Source organism: Dromaius novaehollandiae, chromosome 8 (genome assembly GCF_036370855.1).
Source record: "Dromaius novaehollandiae isolate bDroNov1 chromosome 8, bDroNov1.hap1, whole genome shotgun sequence".
NCBI classification, from domain to species: domain Eukaryota; kingdom Metazoa; phylum Chordata; class Aves; order Casuariiformes; family Dromaiidae; genus Dromaius; species Dromaius novaehollandiae.
The window spans coordinates 30,942,200-30,954,524 of record NC_088105.1 but is presented as its reverse complement, the minus strand read 5'-3'; the positions used below and the strand labels follow the sequence as shown (position 1 = coordinate 30,954,524).

Below are 12,325 nucleotides of genomic sequence, written 5' to 3'. Positions count from 1 at the left end.
GGGCACGACCCAGAGAAATGCAAATACTGCAGGGTGGAGCGGAGCCGCTCTGCCACCGCCTCGGGATGGTATGTGACAGGCAGCTGTGACATGTCACGCCACCAGCATTACAGGGTGCTTGGGTGCTGCTGGGTGTCGCAGCACCACTCCTGCTGCTGGGACACCACGGTTGCACGGGCCAGAGCTGCTCCTGGGCAGGGAGGCCGCGTGCCCTCCCCGACGGGGCTGCATGCTTGGAGCCTCCCCAGCCCACAGCAGCGCCCCAGTCCCCAGACGCCCCATTCCCACGCCCGAGGGGTGCCCGGAGCCCAGGGTGGCCGCTTGCCCGAGTGCCCGTGGTGCCGGGGTCAGGGCTCCCCCTCTGCTCGCAGGGGGGCAGGCAGGGCCGGGCAACACCCCCGGGGCGTGCTGGGCGGAGCGGGGCTGCCCGCGGCGGAGGCGGCGGCCCCGGCGGGCCGGGCGCGGCGGGAGGCGGAGCCGGGGGCGGTGGCAGCGCCCGGGACGCCGCGGCAGCGGGGGCGCAGCGGGAGCGGGGGCCGCGGGCCGGTGCGGGAGCGCGATGCGCGCGGGCGCGGAGGCGCCGCACCGGGTGCTGGGCCGGCTGCGGTTCGTGCTGCAGTGCAGCGAGTGCTTCCGCCGCTCCCGGGCGCTGCCCGCCGCGCTCTGCTACGTGCCCCGGGAGGTGCAGTACAAGGTCTGCAAGGACCCCGCCGCCGCCGCTGCCGCCCGCAGCTTGTTCAGCGTCTGGGACAGCCCGGGGCCGGCGCGGGGCGGCAAGCGGGCGGCGCGGGCCACCATCGAGGTGCGGAAGGGCGGCTGCCTCCGCGCCACCGGCGAGGAGTACTGCAACGGCGCCGGGCTCTGGGTGAAGCTCAGCAAGGTAACGGCGGCGGCGCGGGGCGGCACCGCCCGGCCTCCGCGCCCGCCGCTTGCGCGGGTCTGCGCAGCCTGCACCGCGCCCGGGCCGCCCCGCGCCCCGCGCCCCGCGCCCCGCGCCCCGCTCGGAGGAGCCGCCCAAAGCCTTCGCCCCGACGGGGCGCGGGCACCGGGCTCGTGACCAGCGGTGCAGGAGGGGGATGCGGAGCAGCAGAGCAGCGCAAGGGGCTGCTGCGGGGCACAGCACGGCCGGGAGAGCGGGAGCGAGGAATAGCTTTACAGGGGAAGGAGGGAGTTGGGTTAAGTTTAGAGACACACGAGCTGGATTCGTCCTCCATCACTTCTTCGGATGTTATCGCTTCCCAAAAGTCGGGCCTGGCTGTTCGGGGCTGGGTGACATCCAGGTGTATTTGCACAGTTGTCACAGTTCCTCAGGGCCTTGAAATCAGCGGCCTCAGGCCCTTTTGTGTCATGAAGCAGCTCAGCTTCTTAATAACCTTCCTGCAGCACCCGAGTGGGACAGGCCCCAGGAATGCGGCAGGGAGCTGGTTTGGGGTGTTGGGTCCAGACAGTTGTGGCAAGTCCAGCTGTGATTTCAGGAGCATCTAGAAGAGCACAAGGGCTGCCATGACCTGGAGGAGGGCTGGCTCCTGGTGCAGAGATTTGGAGAGGCAGGAGATAAGCTGGTCCCAGTCGAGTCTGTGGAGAAGATCCAATGGCAGCAGCAAATGTTCGGGATTGATTATAAACCCGCGCTCAGGTAGGGCCCAAGCCTGCTGCCTGGCACCCCTAGCCAGGGGACAGACATGTGTGTTGCTGAGTCGTGAGTGGCTGATACCCTACAGAGGACATGTGGCCCAGCTGTCCCAAATCTCTTGGGCAAGCCCAGCACAGCCCCACTAACCCCCTCCATCGCAGGTGAGACAAATGTCCCTGCCAAAGGGCCTGCGCGCAGGATGGTGCCACCTCTTAGGCTACCTGTGCTTGCTTCTGGCAATGCCCGTGGAGGGTAGACGTCAGGGTGTTTCAGCACTGCTCAGCTTTGGGCTAAGCACCTGGCCCTGGGTGCTGCTGTCTTAAAGGCTGAGGTGGTAGTTGCTGGGGCACGCTGAGCACTGACCTGTCTCTTCTCCCATGTAATTCCTCTGCTGGGGCTGTTCCAGCTGGGAGCAAGTGGTGGATCTGACATACTCCATGCAGCTCAGAGAGAAAGCCAGGCTTGTGGAGCAGGATGAAGCCGCGGTGCAGAAGTTTCGGTATGAGCTCATCTTGTTGAGCGGTCCCGCAGCGGGGTGGGGGTCAGGAGGGGAGGCCGGGCGCCATTCGATGCAGGCGACCTTTGCTCCGCGCACCCTCGGATCACTTGCATGGCACTGTTTCCGCTGGGCCGGGGTGGCCATAAACACCCGGCGCGGTGACGGCGATACAGCCACGTCTATCAGCCGAGGAGTGGTCCCCCTTTGGTGACTGTGGGATGCTGGGGTGCCCAGACCGGCCAGCGCTGATGGGTGGGCTGGGAGCCGGCTGGCAGGTCTGGGCCACAGACTGGTCCCCCCCGGCCAGGCGTTAACGCTGAGCCTGCTGCAGATCCGTGCCGCCGGCCTGGAGCTGCGAGTGCGACATGGAGCTGGCGCGCTTCCTGCACGATCACAACAAGAGGGAGCTGGAGAGACGGGACTGCATCAAGGAACACGTCAACAGGGTCACCGTCTCCTCGCAGGTGGTGCGTAGTGGGGCTCCTCCAGCCTGCGCAGGAGTGAGCTGGGCTGGGCAACTCTGGGAAGCCCCAGAGATGGGAGGAGTAATGACTCTTACTAAAACCTCCTCTCACAAGGGGAGGGAGCTGGAAGGTCTCCGGGTGTCAGCCCTTCGTTGGCCCTCGGGCAGGGAAGAGGCTCTGCTCAGGGCACGTCTCCTGGGCTCTGGGGGGGAGCTGGAGGTGTCATGGTATGCCTGGCACGTGCTGGTAAAAATCAGCATGAGCCACAGCCCGTGGGATGCATGAGCCCCACCGTGGCCTGGAGGAGATGCAGCTGGCAGTGCCTGGTGCCTCCACGAGGGGCACGGGCTGGGGTAGGTTTTAGCGAAGCTGGTGTGAGTTGGGCACCTGGAGCAAAACCCTGCTGCATCTCACTGGCACTCGCCAGCCTGCGAGGGGTTGATGGCAGTGTCCAGCTTGCTCTGTACAGGAACTGCCATCCACCAGCAGCCCGTCAGATGTGGGGACTGGCCTGGTCTGACCTCCTCTGGCCTCCTCCTGGGGGTGGCCCCAGCACACCCAAGGATGCTCACGCTGCCTCCTTCTGCCCACTGCGCTCTTCCAGGAGGACTTCAACGCATCCCATCTGACGGACGGACGGACAGACACCTTCTGGGAGAGCAATGGGCCCCTGGGGGGTCACTGGGTGCGGCTCAGCATGAAGAAAGACTCCATTGTCAAGTGAGGCCTATGGGTATCCCGTCCCCGGCAGGGATTGTGCCGGAGATGAGCAGGGTCTGGGGGCAAAGCGTCTTGTTCATCTTGACTACAGCTCTTCACCTGGGCTCTCTTGGCCACAACCTGAGGCTCCAGGTAGAGCTGGGAAGACAGCTGCCTCCCAGGAGGGAGTTGAGTGTGCACAGCTCTCCTGGCAGCTCCGGGGGCATCTCCTAGGTATCTCCACGCCCAGGAGGCTCAGAACAAAGCTAGTTCTCACTCTTCTCGTCTCTAGGAAGCTGTGGCTGGTGCTAGATTCGCAGGCCTCATCCTTCATACCCAGACGGGTGGCCGTGTACGGCGGGGAACCAAACAAGCTGCTACATCTGCGAAGCGTCTTAATCAGCGAGTGAGTAACAACAGAAGCAGCGTTGGTCCAGCTTGGGCCAAACTCCTAAATTGTATCTGTGTCCAGTGTGGAGACTTAAGGAAAGTGCTAGGATATATCTCAAGCGATGTGTCCCTGACATGGGCTATCAGCGGATCTTGGCTCCCTGAGCTGGAGGTTGCATCAGTTGCTTCAAGTGTGGTGGCCACCCATCCTCTACGTGCTAGCCAAGCACCTTCAATTGTACTTCTGGTCTGCATGCTGTTTTGTGGCTGATGGCCAGTGACTTTGGGGATTCTTCCCCCTCTTCACGTGTGGGAGCACACACGGCTGTCATTTCCTCTCTGAGCATCTCTCTCCCACGCTAGAGCCGAAGAGTCCTGGTGCGCTTCACCTCCCTCTTTGCTGCATCCTCCCAAGCTGGCTTGGGGCTCCGTGATGCCCTCTTTGAGGCAGGCACCCAGCCTACATGCACCGCTGTGTGCCTGGGATTTACACAGGGATTTGAAGATCTCCTTCCCCAAAACTGGCCTGTTTGCCCTTTTGCTTGAGCAGTGAGATTTGTCCTTGAAGAAACATCTGCAAGATGGTCTCTTTCCTGGTGGCAGGAGCTAATTCCTCGCTGCGTCTGTGCAGTCGTTGCAGGCAGTTGTTTTTCGACATGGCCCTGTAGGCCTTTGAAGGGGCTGTGTCCAAAAACTTTGTGTCCTTTTCTTACCTACTCGCTCATCTCCAGAAACTCACCATCTCCTTCGAAACACCTCACCCTCATGGGTGAGTGCTCCCCAGCCCTGTAACCTGCTGCCATCTATTTTACCAGTTCTGCTCAAAAAACGTTTGTGTCGATGCATACTTTTGAGATGTCTCCTGTGAGATCCCCCAGGAGCCCTGTCGGGAACGACACTGTGGCCATTTCATATTTCTGTTCTGCTCTCTCTGCTGAACTTATGCTCTTCTGGTTCTTCTCTGGATGTGGCTTCTGCCTTCTTCAGGATGTCTCTGTTCTGTGCTTCTCCATTCCCTGCCCTCCTGCTGCAGCCCTCGGTGAGCAGAGGGGATCGTGCTGTGGGGGGCTCAGAGTGTCACAGAGTCCTAGTCTGGGGTTTGCTGCCCACTTGCTGCTTGGCTGTGGTCGTGTTGCAGAAATACCCTTCTCTCCCCTTCCGGCAGCCCTGGTGGTTTCAGGTAGCTGGGGCTGAGGCAGGGTGCAGCAGCCTTGGAGGCAGTACAGAGACAGGAGCAGCCAGATGGGCAGCATGGCCTGAAGCGCAGATGCTGCTGGTGGGACCCCGTGGACTCCGCGAGGGCTGCGAGGGGCATCTCTGCCATCTCCCTTGGCCCAGGCGCCACACAGCTGGACAGCTCAGCAGCCTGAGCCGTGCAGCAGGGACAGATACGGGTGCTGTCGTGGAGCCCGGAGCCACTGGGGGTGGGAAAGGGGCTGTGCCATCTCCTCTGTGCTGTGTGTGCAGGAACAGCTTCCGTGACGTGTGCATCCTCCGCGACATGAAAATCCACCTGCCGGTCCTGGAGATCCGCATCCTGGAGTGCCGGGGTGAGCTCACATGGCCAGACTTGGGTTTGCCAGCTCAGCAGTGCCCATAAACCTCTTGTAGCCTTCACAGGTGCTTGTGGCTTTTCCTGTCGTGCTGGCTGCTTTGGTCCCTTGGAAGAAGGGCTGGGGATGAGCCCCATTTAGGATGCTGCAAGGCAAAGCTGGAGGTGGCCCCTTGTCCCCTATCGCAACAGCCCGCATCCAAGCTGCGCTGGCTGCAGGTCTGCACCCACATGGCATCTTTGTCCTTTCTTGGCAGATGACGGGTGCAACGTTCGCCTGCGAGGGATTAAGATCAAGTCCTTCTGGGAGTGGGACCTGGTCCTCAATGCAGACATGTTCCAGCCGGCCAGGCTGGTGCGGTATCCCCTCCTGGAAAGAGCGGACGCAGACACGCTGTACCGGCGGGCCGTGCTCATTCAGAGGTACAGCATGGGGATGGTCCCTTGCTCACAGCAAGCCCAGGCCCTGGGGAAGGACCATGCCCAGCCTCTAGAAGGGGGTTGCATGTGTCTTTCTTGAAGTCTGCTTGTTCCTTTGCTGGATGGGGCCAGCACTGACCCCACCGGGAGCACCTCTGCAGTGAGCCAGCCACACCACTGCAGCATGGGCCACGTGCTGGGGCTGCTCTTGATTGCACTTTTTCTTTGGGGGGGGGCGGGGGTTTGTCCAAAATAAGCACTTGGACAGAGGATGCTCCTTGGGCACACCCCCTCACCAGATCAGGGCCCCTCCATGGCCTGGAGGGGACCCACCACGTGTGGCGAGCTTGTGCCCTGGGCTCCGTGCTGTGCTGGGGCAGGCTGAGGTGGTCTGTGGGGAAATCCCAGGGATGTACTGGGCTCTGCATGCCCCCCAGTCCCATCGCGTCCCCGTGCTGCTCCTCTCCGGTCTTCAGGTTTGTCACGCTCCTGGACAGCGTCCTGCATTACCTGATCCCCATCTCGGACCAGACCATTGGCACCTTCAGCGTGCTCAGGGTGAGTGTTCGCAGGGCTCCCACTGCTCACTAGCCTGGGACGTTGCCATCAGCATGTGCAGGCTGGAGCACGGCCCCTAACCAGCCCTGCGTGTCCCTCGCTAGAGCATCAAGCCATTCCTGCTGCTGTCCAAGCGTTGCACAGCCCTCCTCACCCAGTGTCTGAAGGCCTCACAGAGCTCCCTGCCACACGGGCACCCAAAGCTGTGCATCAACCGGTACCTAGCCCAGGAGCACCGCGCCAACCCCGCGCTGGACCCCCGCTGCAAGAACGCCATCTTCACCCAGGTATCCTTGGCTCGGCTGGGGCACTGAGCAGGGGACGTGTTTGCTGTTTGAGCCACCGCTCAGCCTCACTGCAGCTTGGTCCCCTTTCCACCTTGTGCTTCTCTCTAGCTGTACGAAGGCCTCAGAGCTTCAGGCAAGACCGAGCAGCCCATGGATTACAGGTAGGGGCCGTGCTGGGATTTCAGATCTGTGTTTGCGGGACGCCACTGCCCCGAGCAGGACGTGGGTGCAGGGAGATGCCCGATGGGGCTGTTGCTTCCCCGCAGGTGGCCCCTGAGCTACAGCCAGTGGTGGGAGTGCGAGTTCATCACGGAGGGCATCGTCGACAACGGTGAGAGTTTCACGCCCGTCCCCGGGGCTCTTCCAAGGGCACCAGCTCTCCTGCGCCTGGCAGGGACTGGGGGCGGCTTGTGGGGGGTCACCCGCTGCTGCAGGGTGCCCATGCGATCCCTGATGCCTTGTGGGTGGCAGCCCTGCTCTGTGCCTGTGGGGGGGGTCCCTGCATCTCCCCTACCCCCTGCAGCGCTGCCCCTGCCCCCCGGCAGGACAGTCCTGGGGCAGCCGGCTTGGCCGGGCCCCGGGCTCTGTGTCCAGCTTAGCCCCCCACGCTAACCAGCCTCTCTTCACGTTGCAGGCGGAGGCTTTCGGGACAGCCTGAGTGACATGTCAGAGGAGCTGTGTCCCAGCTCGGGCGCTGCCGCCGTGCCCCTGCCCTTCTTCGTGCGCACGTTCAACCAGGTGCGGCAGGGCAGCACCCAGCAGCTGCCTGTCCCAGCCCCGGGGCACCCAAACCTGTCGGTGCTCCCCAGGCCCACAGCAGTCAGGGTGGTTGAATTTGGGCTCGGGGAGGTCCTGCAGGCTCGGCTCCCCCTTCTGCAGGGAGCCATGGGACAGGCTCTGGGGAGAAAATTCAGCACAGACTGGTACTGCCTGTGGGTTTGTCCCTCAGTTGCGATATTTTGGGGATTTAGTCTTTTCTTAATGCTTGCAGGGCCATCAGCCAGCCTGCTATGCACTCACCCATCTGATGGAGGTCTCCTGGATGGGTGTAAAAGGGGCAGGAAAGGCAGGCGAGGGGATGGAGAGGGAGGGTCTAAGGGTGGGCTGGGCTTGGCTGGCCCCGGCTGGCTGTGTTGCGTTTTTGGCTGTGGGTGCTAAACCCCTTTCCTTCTGCAGGATAACAGTGCTGATGACACCAGGGACATGTACGTCCCCAACCCCTCCTGCAAGGACTTCCCCAAGTACGAGTGGATCGGGCAGCTCATGGGAGCAACTCTGAGGGGCAAGGAGTTTTTGGTGAGCCCAGGCAAGGGGGGCTGGCGTGGGTCAGATCTGCCCCAGATGTTGCAGCCCAGGGGCATTGGTCTCCCTGCTGCCACATCCCGACTGGGAGTGTTGCCTGGGTGGAGGGCTGTGTCCTCGGCCGGTGCACAGTGAAGGGGATGCATGAGGAGGACACGCATCTCCACTCCCTCCTGCAGGTCCTGTCTCTGCCGGGCCTGGTGTGGAAACAGCTGTCAGGGGAGGAGGTCAGCTGGAGCAAGGACTTTGCTGCCGTGGATTCGGAGCTGGTGAGTGGGGATGGGGGCCGGAGCTGGCTGTGCATGCCTGTGGCCTGCTGGCTGCTCTTGCAGCAATGGCTTTTACCTATTTCGGTTCCAGGTGAAGCTCCTGGAGGTGCTGCAGACAGTTGACAGGGAGGCCTTTGACTTCATGTTCGGCAGAGAGCTGACCTACACAACGGTGCTAAGTGACCAGCGTGTGGTGGAGCTGATCCCCAATGGCAGCAGAACTGTGGTGAGCTATGAGGACCGTGAGGAGTTCATCCGCCTGGTGCAGAAGGCTCGGCTGGAGGAGAGCAAGGAGCAGGTAATGCTGTCTCCCAGGGCTGACTAGGCTGCAAGGGGGACCCTGCCCCATATGGCAGGCTCTCCCAGTACCCTTGTAGCCAGCAGCTGGCCTGGACCCTAACTGTGGGGTTGGTGGCTGCAAAAAGGGGTCCCTAGTACCAGTTCCAGCTGGGCAATCCTTCCATGCATCCCATGCATGGGCTGCCTCTGACCCCCTGGGGATGATTTCTGACTCTGTTATGAGCCATGGGCCCTCTCTGGGGTCCCTTAGTGCCTTGTCTCAGTGCTCTGGCCAGCTGCCCCGGGCTCAGACCCACCATGGCAATGTGGGACCCCTCCTGTGCTCCCCCAGATTGCGGCCATACGAGCTGGGCTGCTCCGCGTGGTGCCCCAGGCCATGCTGGACCTCCTCACCTGGCAGCAGCTGGAGAAGAGTGTCTGCGGGGAGCCTGAGATCACGGTGGCCGACCTGAAGAGGTTTAGTAAGTGCTGGAGCAGGCTGATGCTGCTCTCCACTCTGCAAACCAGCGCCCTGTGTTTCTTCACCTGGTTTTGGATAGGGCGCCAACCCTGCTTAGGGGTACCAGGGGCTCCTGGGAGCTCACTGAGAAGCCCAAGCCTTTCCAAGCAAGCCAAGGGTGACCTTCACCCCATTCGCATGTGTCTGCAGCCCCAAGCTGCAGAAGAATCCAGGCCGTGCTCTGCAAAGAGGGTCTTGGTGGAGGATCATGGCTGGGGGAGCCAAGGCAGCAGGCAAGGGGAGCTGAAGCCTGCCTGGGCTTGGGTAGGAGGTGGCCCCATCCTCTCCAGGAGCAGTGCCCTGGGTTTGCACCCTCAGCTGGGTGCTGGCAGGTGTCAGATGCTCAGTGTGTGCAGGGCAGAGGGAGAGCAGCCTGGCCTATGTCCTGAGAGTCCCTTCCTTCCTCACCTCCACTGTGAGGACGCGCAGAGGGGCTGCATACGTCCCATGTTCATTTTTCCTTGCTGGGAGTCTCTAACAAAGCTTTTGTGCGTTCCTTGTTGCAGTCACGTTTGAGGACTTTCCCTCCAACGACTCCCGCGTCCAGATGTTTTTGGAGGCACTTGACAACTTCACCAGGGGTGAGCAACCCCCAGGCCTTTCCTCACTTGTTGTGTGCACCCCAGGGAGTGGTGGGTCCAGCGGGCCAGGGCTACCCACTGCCCTGTGCCCCCAGGGAGACTCACCAGAGGCCATGAGCTTCCCTGAGAAGCCATCCCCGCGATGCTGAGACCGTCCCGTAGCTTTGCTGTGCACTATGTGCTCCTGGGGTGCTGCTGCAAGGGCAGTCCCTGCTGCAGCTGCGGGTGGCCGGGGACCCCACTGGCAGGTTGGGGAGGTCGAGAGCGGAGCTTGCTGGCCCCAGCAGGCCCTTTCGCCAAGACCTGAGCCTTCTCCTTCCTCCCAGAGGATCTCAGCCACTTCCTCAAGTTTGTCACTGGCCGGAGCCGCCTCCCGGTTGAGATCACCGTCTACCCGAACAGGACGAAGTGAGTGTGTCCTGTGCTGGCCTGGGTATCTCTGTGCTCTGCCAGGTGCTGGGTCCTGACTGGTTTCTCCTTTCTCCATAGCTCGGAAGCGGTGGACATGATGCCAGAGGCCGCCACCTGCTCCTGCACCTTCTACTTGCCCACGTACTCCTCGTGAGTGGAGCTGGGCTTGGGGCAGGGGCGCTCACCCTCCCTGGGGCTGGCATGGGGGTCCCGTCCCCCTCTTGGTGCCCACTGCAGCCGTGACCCCAACCTCTCCCTTCCAGGGTCAAGGCCTGCGAGGAGCTGCTGCGTTACGCTGTCTACAACTGCATGTCCATCGACACGGACAGGAACACCTGGGACGAGTGAGAGCCCCGCGGGGCCCACCGGCACGGGGAGCTGCTCTGCCGGTCAAGAGGAGCTGTCCACCCCCAGGGACACCAGATTCAATAAAACCGCAGGTCGGAGGCCCTATTCCCTCCATCCAGCTGCAGATCATGTTCGAGTCCGTGGTTTTTGAGGGCCAGCTTGGAGCATATTTATTCAGCACCCTCTGCAAGGCAGGCAAGTGGGGGGGCCAGTGCAGAGCGCCGTGTGCTGGGTGCTCAGGTGGTGCACGGTGCTGCAGGATGGCAAGGGTCGTGCGCATGCATAGGGTGCACATCCGGTGGTCCTGCACCCCGGACACGGCGTGCGCGTGGAGCCTGGCCTGTCCCTGGGGGCCGGTGGCCACCAGGTGCCGCACGCAGCCTGGCCGCTCCGGACCAGTACGGGGGCACCAGCGAGCACCCGCTCTGCGGGAGCTGTATCAATCTGCCGCAGGCTCAGCCCCGACACCAAACTGGCCCTCACCCTGCCTGCTCCCACCCCTTCCTCGGGCAAGCGTTTGGCGGTGAACGCGGGTGCTTGGCACTGCACGCGCTCGGTCCTGCACCCGCGTCCTCATCTCCTCCTCCGCATGGGTTTTCCTTTCGCCCTGGCAGGGCTACACCATGCTGAGCCTGGGTGCACTTGGAAAGAGCCTCCAGCTGTCCGAATTAACCCGAGATTCAAACTGTTTCCCAAGCCGGGCTGGTGTGGCCGGCTTTGCCCACACCCCACCCGGCACTTTTCCCTGTTTCCCCTCTCTGGGCCGAGCATCGCCCGGTCGCGCCGCCTCCCTCTCCTCCCCCTGTGCCCACCCACGTCGCCAGCTGGCCGGCCGGCTGCTGGAGCCGTCCCCTCAGCCGCGTCCTGGCATGCTGCGAGCCAACGTTTGCCAACCTACTGCGGCTCGTCGCTGGCGGCCGGGCACTGACGTCTCGGCTCAGTGGCATCTCCCTCGGGGCGCATGGCCCCATCACGCTGCTGGGAGGGCTGCACGGCACCCATGGGTGCTCTCCATCCTGCTGCCAAACCCCACAGCGTCGGCAGCGCCAGTCCTACCCCGGGGCTGGCTGCCGCACAGTGTGGGGAGACGCGGGGTGTCCCGTCCATCTCCATGCCCCTCGGTTACGCACGTGCCTGGCTGTGCAGGGCTGGCCAAACCCCTGCCTGCAGGTTGGCTGTGTCCTGTTGTCTCCAAGCGTTCGCTGCGTGAGGCCCCGGGTACCCCGGGACGTGCCCAGCCAGGGATGCTCGGCACGAGCGGGGCTTGTGAGGTCCGGCCCCACAGCAGGGCTGGTCCTGCTGGCTCCGGCCACTCTGGGATGCAGGATGCTGCCTTGCACGGCCTGTTTGCCCGGAGAAATTGCTCCCAGTGCCCTGCTTCATCCCGCAGCCTCCTCCTCACCCTTGTGCTGAGCCGCTGGCTGGAGAGGAGGGTTGGTGCCTGGTCGCTTGGCCTCCTGCGGCTCCCGGGACCCCAACCCATGGGGAGAGGCACCCTGGCATCCCCCAAACAGCCATAGGTGCATGAGCTGGGCGAAGTGTGGCAGGCAGAGCCAGGTCCGGCCCCCTGATTGCCATGCCCGGAGCTGACAGGGGCAAACCTCAAGCTTGCACAGTCCAGCAGCAACTCCACCAGCCCTGGCAAGGGCACGCAGCCCCCTCCCGGCCCCGGCTTTGCCACGTGGCCGTGCTGCGTTTCAGAGGGGAGGTGAGGCATGCTCCCTCCAGTCCCCGGCTCCCCCCGCACCGCGCGGCCCCAGCCCTTCCCCAAGGGGCTCACGTGCGTTGCCGGCGCTGGAGACGCAGTAAGGATCCGGGTACAGCTCGTCTCGCATCCCAGGCGCTTTCCACGTTGATGATGCTTTTCATGTGGTGCCAACAACAACCGCGGTGCTCCCCGAGGGCGTGGGGATGCTCAGAAACGCAGCCCCGCATGGAGCCAGCGCCGCGGATGATTTATGGTGCGCGTAAGGCTGTCTGCACGCCGCCGTGCCAGCCCAGCGTGTTGGGGCCGGAGCCCGTCTGGCGAAGGCAGCGACGCGGGAGGCGGCGCGCTTCCCGCTCGCACACCTGGCGAGGCCGCCAGCCGCCCACCCGCCCGGGGCAGCAGCCC

General features: G+C 63.4%; 1 protein-coding gene across 1 annotated transcript; it reads left to right on the top strand.

The window, feature by feature from the left end:
- Nucleotides 1-493: 493 nt before the first annotated feature.
- HECTD3 (HECT domain E3 ubiquitin protein ligase 3) lies at nucleotides 494-10,341 on the top strand. Its single transcript, XM_026104332.2, has 21 exons — nucleotides 494-880; nucleotides 1,476-1,636; nucleotides 2,040-2,132; nucleotides 2,464-2,599; nucleotides 3,201-3,316; nucleotides 3,588-3,701; nucleotides 5,153-5,235; nucleotides 5,495-5,660; nucleotides 6,134-6,215; nucleotides 6,320-6,502; nucleotides 6,611-6,663; nucleotides 6,769-6,833; nucleotides 7,137-7,240; nucleotides 7,679-7,798; nucleotides 7,984-8,073; nucleotides 8,165-8,371; nucleotides 8,705-8,834; nucleotides 9,379-9,453; nucleotides 9,780-9,861; nucleotides 9,943-10,014; nucleotides 10,128-10,341. The coding sequence occupies exons 1-21, from the start codon at nucleotides 560-562 to the stop codon at nucleotides 10,210-10,212; spliced, it is 2,538 nt and encodes an 845-aa protein (XP_025960117.2). The 5' UTR covers nucleotides 494-559; the 3' UTR covers nucleotides 10,213-10,341.
- The last annotated feature ends 1,984 nt before the right edge of the window (nucleotides 10,342-12,325 follow it).